Source organism: Zalophus californianus, chromosome 14 (assembly GCF_009762305.2).
Source record: "Zalophus californianus isolate mZalCal1 chromosome 14, mZalCal1.pri.v2, whole genome shotgun sequence".
Taxonomy (NCBI): domain Eukaryota; kingdom Metazoa; phylum Chordata; class Mammalia; order Carnivora; family Otariidae; genus Zalophus; species Zalophus californianus.
In genome coordinates this window covers 3,203,346-3,227,957 of record NC_045608.1, presented here as the reverse complement: position 1 = coordinate 3,227,957, position 24,612 = coordinate 3,203,346, and the positions used below count along the sequence as shown (strand labels likewise).

The following is a 24,612-nucleotide window of genomic DNA, read 5'->3' as shown; positions in this document are numbered from 1 at the left end:
GTCCCTCCCTCGGACTCCAGTTCCTGTGGGGACGCTGTCGGCGTGGCTACAGCTCTCCTCGGTGACCTGGCTCCCGGGGGCACCGCTCCCTCCCCTTGGCCCTTGTAGGAAGATCTTCTTCCCATTGATAATCTCCCGGGGCTTCGGCATCCCCGTTGTCCCTTCCGTTCACCCAAAGCCTTTATCACTACAGTTAACCCCCTCGCATAACTCCCTGGCGTGGGCTCGATCTTTGGACTGGTGACCGCAGCAGAGGCAGCATCCAGCAAGGAGCCCTTGCAGGGTTAGGTGGTCCTTCCCCTGGTCCTGGGAAACCCGGGGCAGCGATGGTGCCCCAGGACGCCTGGGCCGGCTCCTACGTCTCTGCTCCGGATGGGACTGTTGTCTTGCTGTGGCTGAGTTTCCTACGAGAATCAGGTCTCTATATTTGAAGTTTGTCCCTGAAAACAACAGCAACAACAACAACAAAAAAACCAATAAGCATTTCTTCTTAACCCTGGCTGCACATAGGGATACCCTAGGAAGACTTGTCAGGAGAAAAAAATTCTATCCCCTCTGGTGCTTTCAGTCTGAGCTGTTCTTGCTGCTACAGATCAGTTGCATGTGAAGGGGAGAGAGGAAGAAGTTATTTTTACAAAGCATTGGTGTTTCTTTAAAAGCTCACCAATAATTCCATCATGCAGCTGGGGCTGAGGGTATGAAATAGGGGGGCAGAGATGCTTAGTGTAGCTTTTTCCTCATTGAGGATAATATGGAACCCCAAAACAAAGAGACGTGGTAGAACAACAGTTAGACTCCTTTCTCCACCCCACTGGGACCCTGCCTGCTTGGAAAAAGCCAAAGCAACTGGTGCTGCAGGAGGGGACCGGGGACCTGAGCAGAGCAGCCTGGCATCTGCACTCACTCTGGTCAGTCTCCTCGCTGAGCCTTTAGCCAAATGAATGGGAACCAACAGCAGGTTTGGGGGAGCTCCTCGTGGAGGTTTGTGACCCACTGGGGACCGCTGTGCCTTCACCCCATGTCTCTAGCCCCAGAGGACCGTGCCCGGCACAAGGTGGGTGTTCGGTAAATGACGGATGAACGGCTTGGCACTGAGCAGAGCACGCCTTCCATTTTTAAAAGTAAAACTTCCCCGGCCCTCTGGTTCTTCCTGTTTGACCCGTTCTTGCTGCCACCGAGACCCTCAATTCATCAATTACAAACATTAACTGTAAATTATACTTTTGCATAGTTAATTCAGCCTCTCATTATGTATTTAGTGGAGCTCAGCAGGCATAAAATTCAATAGCAAGCTTTGGAGCAGATCCAGTTTCTGTCTTCTGTGATATTTGGAAAACACAAAGTTTTAGTAGTGGACCTCGGAGCGTGTCTTTCCTGGAAGGTCTCCAATGGGCTCTGCTTTTGGCTTCTCTCTTGGAAGGAGTTCAGCCCTTCTGGGAAGGCTGATAGCTTCAAAGGATGCTTCTGCCCGCCCTCTCTCCACTATGCAGAGACTCCTCCTCCTTCCTTGAGTGGAAATTAATATTAACCTGACCAGTGGAAGGAAAGAAGTGTGAATATCAGTGAACTTGGCTCCTGGAGCAATCGCTCATTCATTATTCATTCAACAAATATTTACAGAGCCCCTCTTTGGTCAGCGCTGTGATGTATCAGGAGGCTATAGCAGTGAACAGCACGGTGTCCTTGCTCTCACAGAGCTTGCTCTGGAGGAAGGGGAGGCAGATGGTGAATGACCAAATGCATATAAATGTCTAATGTGTCATGTGGCGATACAGATAAAGTGGCTGAGTGAGCCGTGGATAATAGGGCGAGTGCAGTGATGGGTGAGCCATCATGGTGTCTGGGGAAAGCAAGTGCAAAGGCACCGAGGTAGAAAGAAGCTTGGAGTCTCTGAGTCATCCTACAGAGGCCGAAGTAGAAATAAACTGGAACGAAAAGGGTAGACAAGAGGGGAGCAGCGCAGAGGAAGAGGGACATTGCATCATCAAGATGTGGAGGATGGCAGCAAGTTCCCAGCTGCTAATCCCAAGACGAGGCTCAGGATGGTCACCCCTTTTTATGCCATATTCAGTCTCTGCTAACAACAGTACTGGGTGGATTTCTAGTCTGCAAACTCCAGGGTACGAAACAATATCTACACGTCTGTTCCTTCATCTGCCACTGCACTTGACGTCTGCCTTAAGCCCCCCACCCCTTCTGCTCGGTAGCGGAAAAGTTAATCTGGTTGCGTCCAAGGTTGCTAAGCCATTTCGTGCTTAAACACAGCCCATCAGGCTTTTGAGCTCTTCCTGGTTTCCCTCAAGATTGGCCTGGGTGGGAAGAGTCAGGTGACTTTGGACTGTGGGGTTAGGTCTTCAGATCGATATTCCATCTTCTGGCTTCATCTGCAGGGATGCCATCCTGTGCTGGGTGTGGTCATTGTTTGGCGCTGACATTCATGACATTTCCATGTTTCCCCCTGATCTCTGAGTGCACCCCAGATGCCGCTCCGCAGGAGACCGAGGCCAGGTCTGGGTCAGCTTCTGTTCTCTCTGTCAGCAGACTTCAGTAACCTTCCCTGGAACTAGGTGAAACTTCTACAGCTCCCTGCACCACTTGGGGCCTTGGGAGACCAGGCAGTGGGGTGCGCTTCTCAGGTCCTCCCTGCCCCTGGCACCCCAAGCTGATTCTGTTCAACCTCTGCCATACCCTGCTGGGAAAGTGCAGAGGATGCTCGAACTGCATCAGTCAGAGCCCGCATCCCTTCTCTGTTTCTGTGTAACAAACTATCCCAAGTTCACTGTCTTCAAACAACTGTTTTCTCACAATAAATAGGACTTCTGTGGGCAATCCCTTTGTTGGCTTTCCCTAGGCTCTCTTATGGAGCTTGGAGCTAGGATGGCTGGGCCTCTCTCTCGCCGTATGACCTTGCATCTGGGAATCCTCATGGCCCAACAGGATCTGAAGGGATGGACTCAATGCTCTTCCCTGGGCGTAGGGACCACCATGGCAGTGCCAGGAAACCCCCCACGCTCACTACAGAACTCCAAGAACCTTGGGATGTTGTATGGATCCATGCCTCTTCTACCTGGGCCTCTGATGTCCTCTTGGCAGCTGTACTTCTTGATGTGTGACCTAATTTAGCTAAAATATTAGCTGCTTGAGAATGAATATATCACACATTCCTGGTAGGTTAGGTTCAGGAGAATGCAGGCTGTGTGAAAAATAAAAGCTAGCCGGAATGCATGGCCACAACTGAGCCACCGTTGGCTCGGGGAATCCCGGGGCCCGTGGGGGCCAGGCAGGGAGCTTTCCCACAGGAAGGGTCTAGCAGAAGTGGATGCCTCCATGCTCTTTCTCCTCACCTGTGAAGAGCTCTGCTTTCTCCATGGTTTTGCTCCAGCTTGCCTGTGTCCCTCTCACGTACCCCAGTTTCTTTTACTAATTAGATTAGGTTGTCACCATTTACACGGCTGTGTGCCAAGCTCCTAGGGTGTGTATATCCCCATTTCAGAGATGAAGAGACTGAGGTTTGGGGACACGAACAACAGGAGCAATGACCCCAGGCGAGGTGTGCAATTCATACACAGGGTTTTGCCTCCAAAGCCTGGGCTCACATTCATCCGCCATGCTGCAGCAAGGAAAATAAGTGACGGGGTCTGGTCCAGCCACATTTAGGGGCAGAACTAGATGTGAACTTGACACCCCCGGACGGACAGTTAGGTCAGGACCTGAGGGGCTAGGGTAAGGTCCTGTTTTCTCCCCACCTTCTGTGTTCAGCACATCCCAGGACTTGTGGTCTCAGGACAAGACTTTGCAGGTCCTGCCAGGTTACTGAACAGCAGAAGTAGTATCACGGTAATAACTCCCACTTGGTGGATAGTTGCTTTGTATGTTCTAAGCTCTACACGTGTGTTATGCCATTTATCCTTGCAATAGTCTCAGGAGGTTGGCTTAGCAGAGATCAAGAAACTGATGCTTATAGAGGTGAAGGTAGTGCCGCATATTAGAATCACCTGCGGAGTCCTTAAGAATGCCAGGTTTCACTCCAGAGCAATGAAAGTAAAATCCCGGAGGTGAAACTCAGACACGAGTTCTTTAAAGCTCCTCTACCAAATAATTCAAGATTGCTACCAAGGCTGAGAACTAACGGGTTAAGTAACTTACCCAGGATCCCTCCCAACCCCATGAAAGAATGAAGTCAGAATTCAAACCTGTGTGTCTGATTTCAGAGCCCATGGTTGTAACACCTTCCCAACACAATTGCTGCATATACACTAGGAAGCAAAACAGTAATAATAATTTAGAAGTGAAGTGCTTGGTGATCAGAGAGAGAGAAACTCTTTGTGGATAGCAGTAATTGTTGGCCGTGGCCACACGCTAAAATCTCCTGAGGTCTAAAAAGACTAATGTCTGAGTGCCACCTCTTAAAATTCTGATTCTGTTGGTCCAGGGTAGACCCCAGGTATCAGTAATGTTTCTCTTACTCTCCCCAGGTGATGATAACATTCAGCCAAGTCTGAGAGCCCTGCTTTATAGGACAAGAAGCCTCAGATTATTTTCATGAGGGCTGTGATTCTCCTTTGAAGCAATGTCATTGGTTTCAATTTGATTTGCAGTAGAGCACTCTTTCCTCATATTCCTTCATACATTTACCAGCTCCTATAACATTTTACGCTTTGGGGACAGATAGAGAGAAGGTAATTTTTTTTTAAGTCCAAGCTCATAATCTGGTCCAAGGGTGCTTGGAAACAGGCTTTTCTCCCCTGTCTGCCCTTCACCGTTAACCTGAATCCTGAATTCTGTCCTCCATGCTAATTGCAAAGAGCAGGGATGAAAGAGGTGACTCCCTCAACAGCAGGCCAGATCTTTCCACGCTGTCCTGGCATATTTTAGGGTGTGTGATCTCAGCCAGTCAGATATCTCCATGCAGCCCTTTGAAGGTAGGATGCATGATGCAAAGAATCAAGGACAGTAGACAATTAGTTTTGGCACCATCAGTTTTGATGACAAAACCGGTTTTGTCCCGGGTTCTTGTAACTTTCTTTTGCTCCCATTTCCTCTCCATGTCTTTTTCTCCACACTTTTTAGTCATTTTGAGGCATTTGTTGAGTTCCCTTTTCTTCGTCAGTCAGCCCAAAGTGCTTTCTGTTGCTTGCAACACGCATCCTGAACTGATATCCTTCAGCACCACGGAGAGCTCCCAGATAGCGGCATGGCATGGGTGTTGACCTTGGGGTCAATGGGACTAGCTAATAAAGTCTTCCTAGAGGGGAAGTGTGTGTCCCTTGCCTTCATGAAATTCACATGAAGTAGAATGAATAAAATAAAAGCCTGGGCTGAATTACTGTTCTCCTGGACTGGCTTCCCTATTATAAGGTTGATTTCTTCATTTTGTTAGCCTCATTTCTTTCTGTAGGCACTATGCTGTCAACAGTGGCTGATAAAGTCCCGTACACCCCGTAGTGGAGAGGTAAAGCCCTACTGGCTTCTTCACACCCCGCCCCCCAGACTCCATTTTCTTACAAGATAGAATTCAGTAGCTAAAAGGTTTGATAAATTGGGTTTCAGTAGTCCAAACTTTATTGTGACTACTGGGGGAATTTATTTGTTTTTGAGTTAAGAGCTTTTTTTAAGCCAATTTCAAAATTTTCTTTCAAGAGTTACTGCAATAAATCTACACTATTGATTTACCAAGTGGTGGTTCTTAGGCACTCTCTGGAGTCACTTAAGTGTTTAAATTCTTCTCTTTTAATAAAGTAAACAGTATCACAAGCCCCAGATGGGTGGGCATGGAGGGCTTTTAGTCCCTGCAAGACAAAGGTTAGCAAAGATTTCTGTCAGCTCAGAGACAGCAGGAGGGCACTGACCACAGACAGAACTGCAGACAAATTTCTTCCTTTCTTGGTCTCCATATTCCAGAGAAATGTGGTGTAACGTGGTGCCGTGTCTGACAGGGACAGCTGCTGAGTAAATGCAAGTCTGAATGAATCCCAGTTTGCAATGAATGGTGGGCAAGAGCTTCTCTACTGTGACTCGTTCTCAGGGAGCTCCTGGACCAGACCTAGGGGGCAGGTTGTAAAGGTGACTTCAGGCAATCAGACATCGAGTCACTGAGAACAAGCGTCGTTTCAAGTCCTGCTGAAAACGGGAACAGCTAACATTTATTGATATCTGCTATTTTGAAACTGTTCTCAGTGCATGACACTTATTCACTCATTTGCTTATCCTATCAACTCTATGAACTGGGAAGGAGCAGCATCCCAAGTTTGCAAACAGGGAAAAGGAGGCTGAGTTGTGCATCGGTACCCAGCTAGTGAAGCCAGGATTTGAACTCGGGAAGTCTGTTTGGAAGCCCACAGCGTGGTCATACCACGCGCTGTGTTCCCTTGGCAGAGTCCCACATTATAGTCTTGGTTCTAACCCCCTCGGTCCCTCCTTCCTCCTCTGTCTCTCACTTCATTCCTTCCTACCTTTTCCCTCCTCCTATTTCTTCCTTCATCTTTTAAACCAATACTTCCTGGAGGCCCAGCATTACAACCTGTCAGGCTGGGGCGGCTTTTCCTGCTGCAGAAGTAAAGGGCACAAGGGGATGACATTAAGGGCCACCTCCAGTCCCATGGCCACCCCTGTCACCACCTCGGTGTGCTAAGGGTCCTGGCATCGCAGTTTGAAAATCATCCCATTGCCTCATCTTCGGGGCCAGCATCTGCCACCTCCACGTGTGGCTCTTGTATGCAGTGCTGCCTCCAGAATACAGGAGCACCCCTTTCCACAGCCAGAGAGAGCAAACTGACAGCCAGCGGCTTGAGCCACATCATGGCTACAAGGTTAAGCTTATTAAATTTTAAAATCCAGAGATTTTATAGAGAAACTCCAGAAAAAAACAATCTGTCACGATCCACACGGCAGCTGTTGGTGGGAGTGACGTGGCAATGTACCCATTCCAGACAGAGCCGGCGGCCACAGCCACCCATAGCACCCCTGAAGTCTCCTTTCAAAATATGGCTCAATTCATTTTAATTTGGATACATCCCATTATGCAGTGTTTGGAGATGAGATGGTTGAAAGCTGTGTGGGCTGAGGGAGAGTAGGAAGAGGCAGGACTGCACAGAAGTGAACCAACGAGGGAGCTGATTCTCTTTCTTCCCAAAGGAATTCCTTGTCTTGAGTCAGAATGTTTCTTCCGGGGCCTCCCCGGGATTCATCTTGCCGTTGGGCTGGTCTTGCCTGGCCTCCCTCTCACACACGTTCCTGAGGTCACCGCGGACACAGAACAGCTTCTTTGCCTCCTGGCCTGAGGTCTGAAGCCTCCTGCAAGAGGGGGTCAGACGTCTGCCCCCAGTGCCACCCTGGTGTCCCTCTGACCCAGGACTCTGCCAGCTCCGTCGAAAGCTGGAGCCCCCCCCCCCAACTTGTGACTTTTGAAATGTTTTCTATCTTGAAACCATGAGTCAGTTTAGTTGACTCACACGTGGTAGTAAGGGGAGGAGGGGGCTTTCCAACGGACGCCTGCCTGGTCATCGCCTTCCGTCCATGGTTGAGGACCAAGTAGTGCAAACACCGACCCTGGGTGCAGGAACACAAGAAAGTCTCTGCTCTGATACTTGTGCAAAATAAGAACCATAATTACTTCCAAAAGGGTTTTTATTGGGATTTGAAATAACGGATGCATGGGACCTGGTCCAGTGCCTGGTGCACAGGGAACATTTCACATACAAAGGCCTCTTGTCCTTATTCTTACATTGCCTTGAGCAGAATACCCTAGGAAGGTGACCCATTGTTCACAAAAATCATATAACATAATAACTTTCAAAGTCAGAACAGCAACCACTTCTCCTTCCTCCTGTCCAACACTGCGCCCTCTGTTCCCATAAGTGCAAGGGAGGAGGACGCGGCCGGGGTGTGAGTCATGCCGGCCCCTTCTGCATGCCCGTCTCTTCCCTGGACAACGGGAATCCCGTCATTTCAATTGTCCAGATGACAAAACTCAGTCTCAGAAGCTGGTGTCACCTGGTACGATGTTCAAAAAAGAGTTTTATAACAAAATGAAGATGGGTGTAGGCTGAGGCGTGTTGCCAACTCAGGCGTATCCCCGTGGGGCCATGATGGGTCTTGGGATAGCTGGACTTGTGCCTCATCCATCATTAAGGGAGTCTGCAGAGCAGAGTCCACTGAACAACCTTGATGTCTCACCGTGTGCCCAGCTCTCCTGTGGACAAGGAGACGCCAAGGTGAGTGTTCTTGCTAAGAGAGCAAGATTAACAGCCCCTCCTCCCCCCAAATAAAGGCATGCCTGTCACCCAGGGAAGAGAGAGACCGGGCCAGAGCCGGTGGGAGGGATTTCTAGAGGCTCAGATCCCTGCAGGCCTCCGCTGCCAGACCAGGTACGAGGCTCTTAGTTTGGAAACGCTCCAGACTCCAAACACTTCTCCCTCATTGTCCAAGGCAAGTCATTCATTCTTGAGATTGCATAGCTCATGGATTGATGCACCAAACGCTGGATTGATGTTCCCTCCCAGAGGGATATCCAGCATCTCGTAAATCATGATTTTCTGGGCCCCACTGCTGGCCCAGAGAGCATGAGGTAGATTTCACAAGTCCCAGGGCTTTGGGAAGTGTGGCGACCTCCCTGTCTCCCCCTGCCCCAGCCACAGAGCAGGGCTGAGGGTGATGAGGTGGAGAAGTTAGCATTCTGGCTGCTGAGCAAGCCCCCCGCAAAGACTGGGTGGGTGTGTCCTTATGGCCCCAGCAAAGGGAAGGGCTTCTCCAGCACCCTTCAGAGCGGGACCCGCACATGGTGGGGATGCCGTTTTGAAGCACACTTGTTTCCTTCTTGACACGCCATGGAAAATTCCCCTCAGTTCACCTGGAGCCCTGTAGCCTTCCCAGTGGATGCAGCTAGACATGCTGCGACCTGCCACCACCCCCTTGCAGTGCCCAGCTCCTCAGAATCCTGCCCACCCTACAGACCCCACTGCGTGCCTGGAAAGCCCTTCCTTGTCATTTCCACCAGTAACAACTTTATCGGTTCAACAGCTCCAGGAACCTCTCCAAGTTCCCCTTTCCTGACCTCCTAAAACGAGGGCCGGCAAACTTTTTCCATGAAGGCATAGATAAAGACTTGGGGCGCCGGCGGCCATCCACTACCTAGTGCCCTTGCCCAACCATGCTCTTGCAGCACAGAAGCCCCAGAGGCAAACGTAAACGCACACACGGGGCCGTGTTCCAGTGAAATGACTTATGAGAATGGCAGCAGGCTGCATTCGGCCCCCAGGCCTCTGTTTGCTGCCCCCTGCACAGGAGCCACTCGCTCGGTGTCCTGTGATTCCTCACTTGACCCCCAGCTGCCGTGGAGGAGGACACAGGACAGGGGGTCCGGAGATGCCACCTTCCATGTGGCTCTGTGTGGTGGTGAGCAAGCCTTTCCCCTTTCTGGGCCTTAATTTCGTTGTCTGAAAAATGAGAAGCTTAGACCTTCGCTAGTTCCAAAAGCGTCACGATCACTGGGGCAAGCTTGCTCAAAATACAGCTCTGTGGGGTCCCCTCAGATTTAGGGTATTGATTGGAAGGCTTCGTTGGGCACTGGAGAGTCCCATTAGCCAACGAGCCCCTCCCTCGAGACAGAAGGGGGTGTGCTAGAGGATGCGAGGCAGTTCACACCATCTCCAGGAGCGCCACTGACACGAGCCGGGGACAAGGCATCTGGGGTTGAAGGAGGCAGGACACCGGCCGGCTCTGCGGGGCTCCCGCACAGAAACACTCGTCCCGTCCCCTGGCACCGGGGCCCGAGGGCCCATGAGCGTGAACCGCCCCCACTGCTGCCCCAGAAGAGCCAGGAGCCCACACCGGCCCGGACCCCCCTGCAGCGGCCGCGTCCTCACAGGCTTCCCGGTCTGCGTCCCCGAGGAGGGGTCTGACCCCCGTCGGGGCTACATCCAGCTGCAGGGGAGTGCCCAGGGCCCTTCTGTGCTTCTCTGCCTCTCTAGAACCAGAGGAAACGCTGGACCTGCAGTGCCGGGCACAGCCGTGGAACTGAGCTGAAAAGGAGTCCATTTAGGTCCCAGGTCCTCCAGGCTCATCCTGCAGGGATGGGGCCGACGGGTTCCCGGTGGTCGGAGGAGTCGTAAGACACCGGTCAACACCCCGTGCTCAGACTCTCTCAGCTCCTCCCGCTGTGGGTGCTGCTCCGTCCCAGCCATCCACAGCCCTTAATGTGGGGGTGGCGCCCCGTCCAGGGGCTGCCCCGGAAAGGTGCTGGCTTTTCCCTTAGACTCTAGGTGCAGCTGTGACGGGGGCGTGGGCAGAGGGAGAGAAGGACCCTTCCACGGGACAAAGTCGGCTCAAAGCCATTCTCCTTTGCTCCTTTTGCAGAAGCAGCAGCTTGTTCAGCGAGGTCGTGCAGATGAACTTCGAAATAGCCAGCTTCAGCAGCCTCTCGGGGACACAGCCCATCGCCTGGCAGGTGGAATATCCACGGAGAGCGACCACAGACAGCGCCGTGTCCGAGATCTTCATCAGCCAGAAGGACCTGGCTGGTATCGTTCCCCTGGCCACGGTAAGACCCGTGTGGGCCCAACGGCGCCCCTGAGGGCTTCCTTCTGGCCCAGGACGCCGGTGCCGGTGCCTCGGGGAGTCACTGTATCATGTCTGAACCTTGGTTACCTTCCTGCTTCCCTCACAACCCTTACTCTAACTGCATCCCAGTTTGTTACGGACTTCCTTCGCCTCTAGTTGCCCCAGTCCTGTCTGGCCTTGTTCCCTGTCTGGCCTTCTGTTCCCTGTTAGAAGGAGACGTGAGGCCACTTTGCATATTCAGCAGAGGAGCCAGGCAGGGCGGTCACGGCAAACGACAGCAGAGGTTCAGGTGCTGCACACGACCCCAGTGATTCTGGCTAACGTTGCACAGCCAAAGTGGTAGGGGGCTCTGCTCCATACGGGCTCTTGGGGGCCTCGATGGATGGGCCCTTCACCGTCTTACAGCTATAACATCAGGAATACGTGGCCTTCATGGTCTCCGTGACAGAGGAAGGGGCGGTTGGAGAGTCACATGCTTTTCTAAGCAATGGCCTGGAAATGACATGTGACTCTCTCCCCACCACACACCCGCTGTTAGTCCTAAGGAGTCCCGTGGCCCCGTCAGATCTCCAGAGGGTGCAGGGGAAGGGCTGGGTGAGCACCACAGTCTACGCCTCACTGCGTGGTGCATCAACATGGCCTTGACCCACACGGACCACGGCATGGACACAGTCCACACAGACCCAGGTGTGACTTCTGGCTCGACCCTGTGGCCGCTGGGAACGAGCAAGGGAGAGAGGATTGTGAGAAGCCACACGGCAGTTTTGCTCTGTGGTCGCTCACCTCCACCTGCTGTGCTCAGCACCGCCCCACGGAGACGCCCTGCCAGGAGGTCCAAGAGGATAGCGTTTCAGAGGTGCGTGGAGAGTCCTTTGACGTTCAGCTACAAGTGTCTTTGCCAGAATTCGCCCTCCCTCACATGGAGCCTGGCACAGAAATTGTAAAACTTTCTGTTCAGCTTTGGCATAAGCAGGCTTCACTGATACCAAGCTGGGAAATGTATCAATTAGGATTTGTTGGGTTCCATGTGACGAAACACCACCCAGTTGGCGTAAGCACAGTGAGAATCTTCTGGCTTGTGCGACTCCGAGTCCAGGATCCGTCCTGGCCTCCCATCTGCCAGATCAGGACTCAGCTCCGTCTCCAGGACTGTTTTATTCTGCCTCTTGGCTTCCCTCTGCATCTACTCATGATGGCAGCTGATACTCCTGCCAAACGGTTCAAGCCTCGAGCCCAGGAAGGGCACCTGGCTCATTTCCAGAAACCCCGACAAAGGCTTCACTGCCACGACGACTCCCCTGGGGTCATGCTGTCTCCCTGAAGCAGCCCCCGTGACAGGGGCTTACACCCCCAGAGTCTGCGCGGGTTGGAACAGACGCTGTGGGTCGCCTGCCCTGCTCTCGCCTCGCCTTCCACCTCAAGCACCAGCTCATTTTCGCCCAAAGCCGTCCTTCCCACCTGTGCAGCAGGGCACAAGCACTGAGGGATCGGCATACCCCATCCAGGAAGCTCTCCGCACTGCAGCTCCCGGGAGCGGGCAGACTGAGTCCAGCTCCCTGGGCCCGCCTGGGGGTTGACTGTGAGGCAGGGGCTCCACAGTGCTGCCTCCGCCTGGCCCAGCGCAACTAGGCTGCAATCACAGCCCGTGGTCCCTTGCCGGGTAATGCCCGCCATGGTCCCGTGTGCCTTGTCCCACTTCCCACTCCCTGACCAACGTTGCCCGCACCTCACAATAAACCACTTGCAGTGGAATCTTTCCAGGAAAGCCCAAACCAAGACATGGGTCAGCCGCACAAACCACGTGAGTTTGAGAGCAGAGAGTTTTCAGTATTGTTTCGCTAGAAAGCTTGAGAATGGACACCGGGCAGCAAACAGACACACGGCCCCTCCTGATATCTGGCATGCAAGGAGTTGAAATGCCTTTTATGCAAATAACGAAGTCACTCTGTGGACAGGACACAGCAAAGTACGATCTCAGGACCACACCCAGCCTCTGCTTATTTCTCTAAGTCAAGTTTTAGGGGCACGCAGCCACGCCCATCCAGCTCTGCGTGGTCTGTGGCCGCTTTGGTTGGCCACAGGAAGAACGAGCAGCCGTGGCAGGTGAGGAGTGGTCCACCACGGCTTAAGTGTGCACTGACGGCCCTTTCTGGAAAACACGTACCAATCCCTACCGCAGCAGAACTGAAAGAGTGGTGTCTCAACTCTGGCTGCACCTGTGAATCACCTAGGAGGCCTTAGAAATGATTGTTGGGGCCCCAACCTGACAAATTCAGTGAGGCCCCCCCGGGGGCTGGGAGGCAGGCACCCGTGGGTGGTTCCACGGTGCAGCCAGAGCTGGAGACTGAGAAGCACCAAAGCCATTACTTTCCTATTGCTGCTATCAGCCTGCCTTGCTAAGAGCTTGTGGGCAAGAGCCCCACTTGGCTGAACTGCACGGTGGGTTCCCGGAAACAGATCAGCCAGAGCTCTTCAGTGACACAGACCACCCCCAGCCCGACGCCCACGGGGTTCGCGGAACCGAACCGTCTAGAAAAGGGGTCTCGAGCTCATGCGTGTTGAGATCCCCCAGAGATCGTGCTCACGCGCAGAGCCTCATTCCGGAGGCCTGACTTGGGTGACTTTAGAGGGCGAGTTAGGTCAGCGCTGCGGGGCTGTAGACTGTGCGCGGAGCAAACGATGTCAGCACGGAAGCTGGCTTCCCCTTCCGCTTTCCTCTGCGTGCCGCGCCCGGTTAGAGTCACCGCGCCCGAGGCTTGTCCCCAGGGTGGCCCCGGGCAGTGCTGGGCTGACACCATCAGAGCCTCGCGTCCAGCAGGAGAAGAGCGAAAGCCTGGCGGCCAACACTCAGGGCGATCTCCTGGGACCCGCTCTGAGGAGCACTGATTGGCTCGGCTCGGGGCACGTGGCCAACCCGAAGCCAATCGCTGAAGCCGAATGCTCTGATTGGCGGAGCCTGGGGAGTGTGTGCCCCCAAAGGCAGGCTCAGTCCGCTGTCTGTTTTTGTCCACCTTGCAAGCTGGGAATGGTTTTTGTATTTCCAAGTAGCTGCATTGGAAGCGGTTATATAAGGGGCTTCTTCTTCTTTTTTTTTTTTTTTTCAATTTTATTATGTTATGTTAGTCACCAAACAATACATCATTCGTTTTTGATGTGGTGATCCACGATCCGTTGTTTTCATTAACCCAGTGCTCCATGCAGCACGTGCCCTCCTTAATACCCACCACCGGGCTCACCAATCCCCCCTCCCCACTCCCCTCTAGAACGCTGTTTGTTTCTCAGAGCCCATAGTCTCTCATGGTTCATCTCTCCCTCCGATTCCCCCCCATTTTTCTCTTCCTTCTCCTAATGTCCTCCATGCTATGCCTTATGTTCCACAAATAAGTGAAACCATATGATAATTGACTTTCTCTGCTTGACTTATTTCACTGAGCATCATCTCCTCCAGTCCCATCCATGTTGAGGTACAAGTTGGGTATTCAACCTTTCTGACGGCTGAGTAATACTCCATTGTATATATGGACCACATCTTCTTTATCCATTCATCTGTTGAAGGGCATCTCGGCTCTTTCCACAGTTTGGCTATTGTGGACATTGCTGCTATGAACATTGGGGTGCATATGGCCCTTCTTTTCACTACATCTGTGTCTTTGGGGTAAATACCCAGGAGTGCATTTGCTGGGTCATAGGGTAGCTCTATTTTTCAATTTTTGAGGAACCTCCACACTGTTTTCCAAAGTGGCTGCACCAACTTGCATTCCCCCCAACAGTGTAAGAGGGTTCCCCTTTCTCCACAACGTCCCCAACATTTGTTGTTTCTTTCCGTGTCCATTTTTGCCATTCTAACTGGTGTAAGGTGGTATGTCAATGTGGTTTTGATTTGAATTTCCCTGATGGCTCATGATGATGAACATTTTTTCATGTGTCTGTTAGCCATTTGTATGTCTTCTTCAGAGAAGTGCCTTTTCATATCTTCTGCCCACTTTTTGACTTGATTATTTGTTTTTTGGGTGTTGAGTTTGGAGAAGTTCTTTATAGATCTTGGATACCAGCCCTTTATCTATCGTGTCATTTGGAAATATCTTCTCCCATTCTGTGGGTTGCCTCTTTGTTTTGTTGACTGTTTCCTTTGCTGTGTAGAAGCTTTTTATCTTGATGAAGTCCCAAAAGTTCATTTTTGCTTTTGTTTCACTAGCATTTGGAGATGTAACTTGAATTTGCTGTGGGCGGTGTCAAAGAGGTTACTGCCTATGTTCTCCTCTAAGATTTTGATGGATTCCTGTCTCACATTGAGGTCTTTCATCCACTTTGAGTTTATCTTTGTGAATGGTGTTAGAGAATGGTCGAGTTTCATTCTTCTGCATGTGGCTGTCCAATTTTCCCGGCACCATTTGTTGAAGAGACTGTCTTTTGTCCATGGCATGTTTTTTCCTGTTTTGTCAAAGATTATTTGACCATAGAGTTGCGGGTCCATATCTGGGTCCTCTATTCTGTTCCATTGGTCTATGTGTCTGTTTTTGTGCCAGTACTGTGCTGTCTTGGTGATCACAGCTTTATAATATAGCTTGAAATCGGGCCACGTGGTGCCCCCAGCTTTGTTTTTCTTTTTCAAAATTTCCTTGGCGATTCAGGGTCTTTTATGATTCCATACAAATTGTAGGATTGTTTGTTCCAGCACTTTGAAAAATGTCATTGGAATTTTAATCGGGATGGCATTGAAGGTATAGATTGCTCTGGGTAGCATAGACATTTTAACAATGTTTATTCTTCCAATCCATGAGCATGGGATATTTTTCTATCTTTTTGTGTCTTCTTCAATTTCTTTCATGAGTGTTCGGTAGTTCCTAGAGTATAGACCCTTTACCTCTTTGGTTAGGTTTATTCCGAGGTATCTTACGGTTTTTGGTGGAATTGGAAATGGAATCGTTTCTCTAATTTCTCTTTCTACAGTTGCATTGTTAGTGTATAAGAAAGCAACTGATTTCTGTGCATTGATTTTGTATCCTGCCACATTACTGAATTGCTGTATGAGTTCTAGTAATTTGGGGGTGGAGTATTTTGGTATCATGTCGTTTGTGAAAAGAGAGAGTTTGACTTCTTTGCCAATTTGAATAACTGTTACTTCTTTTTGTTGTCTGAGTGCTGTTGCTAGGACTTTTAGTACTATGTTGAACAATAGTGGCAAGAGTGGGCATCCATGACGTGTTCCTGATCGTAAGGGAAAGGCTCTCAGCTTTTCCCCATTGAGGATGATATTTGCTGTGGGTTTTTCATAGATGGATTTTATGAACTTGAGGAATGTTCCCTCTATCCCTGTACTCTGAAGAGTTTTAATCAGGAAAGGTTGTTGTATTTTGTCAAATGCTTTTTCTGCATCAATTGAGAAGACCATATGGTTCTTCTCCTTCTTATTATTAATGTGTTCTATCACATTGATTGATTTGCGAATGTTGAACCACCCTTTAATCCCAGGGATAAATCCCACTTGGTTGTGGTGGATGATCCTTTTAATGTATTGTTGGATCCTATTAGCTAGGATTTTGTTGAGGATTTTGGAATCCATATTCATCACGGATATCGGTCTGAAATTCTCCTTTTGATGGGGTCTTTGCCTGGTTTGGGGATTAAAGTAATGCTGGCCTCATAAAATGAGTTTGGAAGTTTTCTTTCTGTTTCTATTTTTTGAAACAGCTTCAGTAGAATAGGTATTATTTCTTCTTTGAATGTTTGGTAGAATTCCCCGGGGAATCCATCAGGCCCTGGACTCTTGTTTTTTGGGAGGTTTTTGATCACTGCTTCAATCTCGTTACTGGTTATTGGCCTATTCAGGTTGTCAATTTCTTCCTGTTTCAGTCTTGGCAGCTTATAGGTTTCCAGGAAGGCCTCCATTTCATCCAGATTGCTCAGTTTATTGGCATATAGTTGTTGATAGTAATTTCTAATAATTGTTTCTATTTCCTTGGTGTTAGTCATGATCTCTCCCCTTTCATTCATAATTTTATTAATTTGGGTCCTTTCTCTTTTCTTTTGGATAAGTCTGGCCAGTGGTTTATCAATCTTATTAATTCTTTCAAAGAAGCAACTTCTAGTTTCGTTGATCTGATCTACTGTGTTTCTGGTTTCTAATTCATTGATCTCTGCTCTAATTTTAATTATTTCTCTTCTAATGCATGGTTTAGGCATCGTTTGTTGCTTTTTCTCTAGTTCTTAAAGGTGTAGAGTTAGTTGGTGAATTCGGGATTTTTCTGTCTTTTTGAGTGAGGCTTGGATGGCTATGTATGTCCCCCTTAGGGCTGTCTTTGCACTATCCCATAGGTTTTGGACCGATGTGTTTTCATTCTCATTGATTTCCATGAATTGTTTAAGTTCTTCTTTGATTTCCTCATTGACCCAAGCATTCTTGAGCAGAGTGGTCTTTAGCTTCCAAGTGTTTGAATTTCTGCCAAATTTTTTCCTGTGACTGAGTTCCAGTTTTAAAGCATTGTGGTCTGAGAATATGCAGGGAATAATTTCAATCTTTTGGTATCAGTTGAGACCTGATTTGTGACCCAGTATGTGGTCTACTCTGGAGAAAGTTCCATGTGCACTCGAGAAGAATGAGTATTCTGTTGTTTTAGGGTGGAATGTTCTATGGAATGTTTAGGGTGGAATATCTATGAGGTCCATCTGGTCCAGTGTATTATTCAAAGCTCTTGTTTCCTTGTTGATTTCCTGCTTAGATGATCTGTCCATTGCTGAGAGTGGAGTATTGAGGTCTCCTACAATTAACGTATTATTATCAATATGACTCTTTATTTTGGTTAACAGTTGGCTTATGTAAATGGCTGCTCCCATGTTGGGGGCATAGATATTTACAATTGTTAGGTCTTCTTGTTGGATATAGACCCTTTAAGAATGATAGAGTGTCCTTCTGTGTCTCTAATTACAGACTTTAGTTTAAAATCTAATTTGTCTGATTTAAGAATTGCTACCCCAGCTTTCTTTTGAGGTCCGCTGGCATGGAAGATGGATCTCCATCCCTTCACTTTCAGTCTGGATGTATCTTTAGGTTCAAAATGAGTCTCTTGTAGGCAGCATATGGCTGGGTCCTGTTTTTTTATCCAATCTGCAACCCTGTGCTGTTTTATGGGAGCATTTAGGCCATTCACGTTGAGAGTGATTATTGAAAGATGGGAATTAATTGTCATCATGTTGCCTGTGAAGACGTTGTTTTTATAGATTGTCCCTGTAAATTTCTGTTGTATATCACTCTTGGGGTCTTTCTCCTTTTATAGAATCCCCTTAATATTTCTTGCAGGGCCGGCTTAGTGGTCACATATTCTTTCAGTTTCTGCTGGTCCTGGAAGCTCTGCATCTCTCCATCCATTCTAAATGACAGCCTTGCCAGATGAAGTATTCTTGGCTGCATGTTCTTCTCACTTAGTACTCTGAATATGCCTTGCCAGGCCTTTCTGGCTTGCCAGGTCTCTGTGGATAGGTCTGACGTTATTCTGATGTTCCTCCCTCTGTATGTAAGGAATCTCTTCCCCCTAACTGCCCTTAAGATGGTTTCCTTGGCTCTAAGATTTGCGAGTTTTACTATTACATGCTGGGGTGTTGGCCTGTTTTCCTTGATCTTGGGAGGGGTCCTCTCTGCCTCTAGGATGCGAATGTTTGTTTCATTCCCCAGATTAGGGAAGTTCTCAGCTACGATATGCTCAAATACATCTTCTAGTCCTCTCTCTCTCTCTCTCTCCACTTCCTCCAGGATTCCAATTATTCTGATATTGGAATGCTTCATGGTGTCGCTTATTTCTCTGATTCTATTTTCATGGATTCTGAGTTGTTTTTCCCTGGGCTCCTCTTTTCCCTTTTTATCTATTATATTGTCTTCCAGGTCGCTTATTCATTCTTCTGCCTCAGTTACCCTAGCTGTTAGATTATCTAGATTGGATTGGATCTCATTGATAGCAGTTTTAAGTTCTGCCAATTCAGCTTTCATTTCTGCCCTTAGAGACTCCTTGTTGCCATTAATTGATTTCTCCATTCTAGCCATTGTCTTCACAATTGCTAGCCTGAATTCCATCTCCGACATCTTGGTTATATCTGGATCCATCTGTAAATCTGCAGCATAAGTCATGATCTCTGAGTCTTTTCTATTTTGGGGGTTCCTCCTCCTAGTCATTCTGTTGATGGGTGTTTGAGGGATTATTGACCAGAACCCAAGCAAGATGCATCTGTTTTCTTGGGACCTTAGGGGCGCTGGCCTCCCGTTTTCCCAGCCTGTCTTCTGGGGGAGGGGCCTGCCTTGCTGTTACTCAGGCAACCCTGTTTGGGCGGAGTTGCCCTGCCCCCCTGTGGCGGGGGATGGGCTCAACGGGAATCAGTTTTGGGGGCTTTTGTACTCTGGCGGCTTTTCCTGGCGGCTTTCCGCGTCTCTTCCGCGAGGCAGAGCAGAAGAGACCGTTTCCAACCCTCTGCCTCAGAGCAGAGAGACCGCAGTCTGTTCTTCAGTGAGCTCTCCAGGCCACACTCTCTCCATTTCTGTCCGTGCTGCTATAACCTGCAGCGTCCTGGGTTGTGCGCCCCTCCGCAGCGCCCCCAGTCCTGCCTCCAGGTCGGGGCACGTCTCTGCCCTTGTGCTTCCAAAACCGCCAGCCGCCCCCAGTTCACAGGCGCGACCCCGCCCGCTCCGGGTTTCTGCCCCGGGGGCTGCCCTAAAGTCCTTTCCCCCGCCACTACGGGTCTGCGAGTCTGTGCCCCGTCCCCAGCGCGCGAGGCTGTCGCTCACCGGCGGTGCAGGATCCCCACGGCCAGGCTCCCTCCTGCTGCCGTTTATCCTCCGATATCTGCCCGCGGAATCACGGCTCCCTGCTTTGTACCTTGAAACCAACCGCCTGCGATATTCTGTTTGTAGAGATCCAGATCTTCTTACATCTCAGGCTGGTTTCGTGGGTGCTCAGAGTGGTCTGGCAGATATCCAGCTCAATTCCGGGGACCAGTTGAAATAGGGTCCCCTACTCCTCCGCCATCTTTCCCTCTCCCTATAAGGGGCTTCTTAATAGGCTCAGTGTTGCCTCTTGGCTGGCAAACCCTAAAATACTTTCCATCTGGCCCTTTAGGGAGAAAGTTAGCAGACCTGTGACCTGGAACATCAGCATCACTTCTAGGGTGTACGTGATTAGCTCCTGTCCTACTTAGTTTAAAAAGATAAGGCTTTCAGATACTGTTAAAAGCAAAATCATGGTAAGGATAGGGGATACTATTTTGCCATACTTTCCAAGGGGCCACAAGAAAGCCCTCTTCCAAGCAAGATGTGATTATTGTGTTTTTGTAATGCTTTTAAGGTAAAATGGAGTAACTACTTATGTCATACCCAGAATCCCTTTGTTTGCAAGTAACTATAAATGAATTTGAACTGGCTTCATCCCAAAGAATTTTGACGGACTCACGTGGCTGCCCTGGGGCAGAGACGGCAGGTCTGTATTTAGGTGCTCAGTGATGTCCTCAGTTTGCATCCCCTGCAAGGTACGGTTTGACCTCAGCTGTGCAGAGCAGTGTGAGAAGTTTGGAACTATGATGACAGGCAGCCAGCAAGTAAGGCAGTTTGGAGCAACTTCTAGTCTCAGTTTCACTATTTTCAAAATTGGTTTTTTATTTTCTAGAATGAACTTTAGTACAGTTTTAAGTAGCCAAAATGTCAAGTTTTATTGGAATCAACTAACAAATAGAACTGAAGCTTGACTAAGAGATGAGAAGCTTTAAAAAAAAAAAAGTAAACAAGAAGGAAATCTGTATATTACCTGTTAGCGGTTGGTGAGTCAAGTGGTCAGGTCTTGGAAAAAATTAAGTAAACTCCCCCCAGTGGTCGCTCATTCTAAAGAAATACAAACATCAGAAAGGTCAAATAGAGGACTGCCAGTTGGGAAAGATGCCTTGTTAGGGAAGTTCTCACCTTCAAATCAGGCCTTCTCAAACGCCTTCCTCATCCAGGTGAGAAAGGCAGGAATCCAGCGACTCATCAGTGGCCTTGGATCCCCCTCAGCTGGAGGCTCCAGCTCCCGGGAAATAGATGAGATGGGAAGGGGGAAGGGCTTCAGCTCTCCTTCAAAGTGAGCCATCGAGGCAGGAGTCTCTGAGCCACATGGTCCCTTGGCACTACTTTGTGTGGAGAGCACTGACCTGCAAAGCCGACATTCACTCACCCCTTTCCCGCTTTCTTGGCAAAGGGTCCTTTCTTTGCTTGGAGGCAGGAAAGCCCCAGGTCTCAGCTCTGTGGCCTCAAGCACCCCTCCCTCCAGTCCCCGGCCCAGGCCCTGCCCACACTGCATGCACACTCTGGGGGTGCCGACAGCTTGGGGGTGCTGACAGTCTGGGAGTACCTACACTCTGGGGATGCTGAAGCTGAGGGGGGCTCACACTCTAGGAGCGGCTGATGTTCTGGGGAAGCGGACACTCTGAGGGTACCTACACTCTGGGGATGCCAACAGACAGCGGACAGGTAGACAGCTCACAGGACAGGACCAGGTATCAGTAAGATGCTGTTACCTGAAGACAGGTGACGCAGGGCAAAGCAGTGGAGCGTGTTTCTCGTTCTGTTAGTGCCTCCGTGTTTCTCCCTAGTGTTTATTTAAAAATAAAAAACTAAATTTAATGGATAGTCTAGAGTAAGCAGGAACCCTTCATTTGGGCAGGTGTAGGAAGAGACCCTTTGCTCCAGGACTGACTGCTGAGTCCCAGATGGAGTTTCCTGGGAGGTGGCGAGATTGACACCAAATTTTGAAGAGTTTCAAACGTCGCCATTTTTTGCCTTTGCAAACTTAAGATGAAATCATTTTCCTTGACCCCTGAAACGTGGTGGGAATTTGGGGTTTTTTTCCCTTATATAAAGCTTTCAAAATTCCTAGAATGTGTCCACATCTCTCCGCATAAAATCAAATTTAAAATAAAGTGGCTGTCGCCAGGGCTGTTTAAAGAAGAGATTGGTACTTGTTCTCACATCTGCAGAATGATGATCTTAATCCTCACCTCTCTGGGGCGTCACGGAGACTCATTAAGGCTTGAGAAATGCTGGGAGCCCTGGACCAAGTGTGCAGCAAAGGAGGATGGCCGGTGTGGGGGACGGGGGTGGGGGGGAGGGAGGCAGCAGTTTGCCCTCCTGCTCTGCTCAGCTTCGGGCCCTGGGGGGCTGGCCTCTGTGGACTGTAGCCTCCAGCCCCTCTGGCCCTCTGGCTTCTGGTGGGGTCCAGCCAGCGGGAGGCATGGGGGGTGATTGGACAGAGCCAGAGAGAGACGGAGGCTCCTGTTGTCGGTTGAATTATGACCCCAAAAAGCTATGTTGATGTCGTCGTCCCTCTTCATCTTGCTGCAAGTCCGCCAGAGGCATGGTCTTCTCAGCCTACAGCTCCTGTCCTGTGGGGGACCCTGCTTTCCGTGGTTCTCCTTCCTCTGGGCTCCAGAAACTGGCTGCCTCCCCCTGCCCCTGGATCTGGGGCTCCTAAGAGCTCCCAGCCGCACCATCCCCGGCTACTCCCTCTGCTCCTGCCCACAGCTCTGTTGGGAGCCCGTCATTACCCATCCTCTGACCCAGCCCTTTGAGGCGGCCCCCTGTCTCAGCCAGGACCCTGAGGGAAGCAGGCTCCATGCTCCCTTCTAGTTCACGATCGTCCTCAGAAGCAAACATGGTCAGGAAGGGGTCCTGACCATGTTCATCCTCTCTTCATAGAGAATTAACACTGAAGGTACAGGTTATGGGATCTTTTGGGGTCTCTGAACCTGGTGGCTGGATTGTTCTACCCGACAGCATCCTGCGGCAGCTCTTCGCATCCTTTCCCTGCTAAGTTCGCAGAACCCGATGTGGGGGGAGAACGGGCGTTGGCAGGCGGGGGGATTGTCGAGATGCTCTTGGACCCGCTTGTCAATCTGCAAGTGATGAATGGTTTCGCTCTGCTTGGGGGTCCATGGGGAAGCCTGTCGGCAATATCGTCCCAGTTCGAGAAGGCATCAGCAGACATTTCAAAGAACTGAGAGACGCCTCTTTTGACGGGGATTGGAGAATATTATTTTTAAAGAGACAATAGAAAAATGTTTTATTGTTTCCCAGAAACATCCTACCCTGATAATTCATGCTCCTTTTCCTACTTGGAAATTATATATTGTGACTCCCCTGAGAGTGTTTTAAGGATGGCTTCAATGCTCTCAGGCAATTGAAAAATGTTTGCTGGGTTGAAAAATAACTATATGGGCAGAATAAGTATGTTCTTGTCACAGCTAGAGATTTACTATGGAATTCAATTTAGAAATACCCCTCCCTCCAGCTGACTGGCACGGGTCTCTGTCTAAAAAGCAAGTTGGAGACTGGTCTGAAGCTGTTTTTGACTTGGAAGGAATGTTTTCAGGGTTACCAATGAATTATCTGAGGAATGACCCCTTACCCACCACCCGCGAGAAAGGAGGAAATGCCCAGACGGTGGGAGCGGTCGGTGCTGGTGTTCGCGCTGCCAGCCCCAGTAGCTCAGCTGGGTTTCCCCAGCAGCAAAGCATGGCGTGGGGTAGAGGGATGCTCAGACTTCGTCCAAGTTTAGACTTCCTGTTATTCTACTTTCTTTTAAAGATTTTATTTCTTTATTTGACACAGAGAGAGTGAGAGCATGAGCAGGGAGCAGCAGGCAGAGAGAGAGAGAGAGAAACAGGCTTCCCACTGAGCAGAGAGCCCAATGCGGGGCTCGATCCCAGGACCCCCGGGGATCATGACCTGAGCCGAAGGCAGACTCATAACTGACTGAGCCACCCAGGCAACTCTCCCGTTATTTTACTTACTTTACTTAGAAAGTAAAACGTGTTCCAGTGTTAAAGATCATATAACTTCAGGGGCGCCTGGGTGGCTCAGTCAGTTAAGCATCCAACTCAGGTTGTGAGCTCAGTCGTGAAATCGGGCCCTAGTCAGTCTCCACGCTCAGTGCGGTGTCTGCCCGAGATTCTCTCGCTCCCTCTGCTCCTCCCCCGCTCGCGCTCACCCTCCCTCTCTAAAATGAATAAATAAATCCTTAAAAAAAATTGTGATAACTTCATTGGGGAGAAGACATAGAGGTGGGGAACATAGAAGCAAGAAAGAAATGAGGGGAAAAAAGACAAAGAAAAATCATCCAACATCCCCGCATGAACGTCAGCAGAAGGCGGGGCAGGGCAGCGGTCCCCAGGAGCCCGCGGCCCGGGGAGACGAGCCCGGGACAGAGCTCAGGGCCCCGCGCGGGCTGACTACACGCCCTCTGCACACCAGCCTCGCCCTTTCCACCGTGCCCAGCGCCACGACTCTTCCCTTCCGTCAGTATTTTCTCTGCGTTCAGGACAGAATAGGAATCCGGAGCCAAGTATGTTGACGTGAGTCCTAGCGCCTCCTCTGAGCGGCTGTGTGACCCTGGACGAGTGACTTGACCCGTCTGTGCCTCCGTTCACCTTACAGTAACCCGTGGCGGTTACTACAGAAACGTTCACCCACCGGCCAGTTAGAATCATCTCGGCTGGAGGCGGGGGCGGGGGCGGGGGCGTGGGGGGGGGAGCACACCCGGAGAAGCGAGTCTACCTCCCCCCTCCCCCCGCGAACCGGACCCCGCCCACCTGGGAGAGTCCAGCCTCCCGCTGGAGTGTGAGAAAATGGGGCCTGGCGGGGGAGGGACCCTACAGAGAAGACCCACGGTCCCAGAGAGCTTCAGGCAGGTGCAGCAACCTGCCTCGGGAGAGCTGCGCCTTGTCTCCCAAACCTGTGCCCGAAACCCAGCGTTCGCTCCCCGGGAACGCAGACCGCAGGCCCGCGCGCTGCGGCAGCCACCCCCGAGCGAGCGCTGTGGGCTCTCATCAAAGGACGGCTGATTCAGGCATCTGGAAGTCCCACTCATACTCGTCGCTGATTTGAAATTATGCTCGTTTTTACACTCGACACTAGCTCTTATTACTTCGTGCAGTAATGCGGAAGGACATGGATTACTGGATCTGAAATTAGTTCCTTCTGTAAGCCTTTCTGTTATTGTATCCATTTAAAATCTTTATTCTGAGAAGGGCTTCTTCGACCTTGCCAGC

The 24,612-nt window shown here is 50.2% G+C and overlaps 1 protein-coding gene across 2 annotated transcripts in view; it reads left to right on the top strand.

Annotated features, from left to right (window-relative positions):
- TMEM132C (transmembrane protein 132C) overlaps positions 1–24,612 on the top strand; it is a 319,945-nt gene that overhangs the window by 228,921 nt on the left and 66,412 nt on the right. For both annotated transcript variants that reach the window (XM_027575182.2, XM_035723843.1), the window contains one exon: positions 10,354–10,537. In XM_027575182.2, coding sequence (XP_027430983.2) covers positions 10,354–10,537 — 184 coding nt within the window. The remainder of the gene's footprint in view (positions 1–10,353; positions 10,538–24,612) is intronic.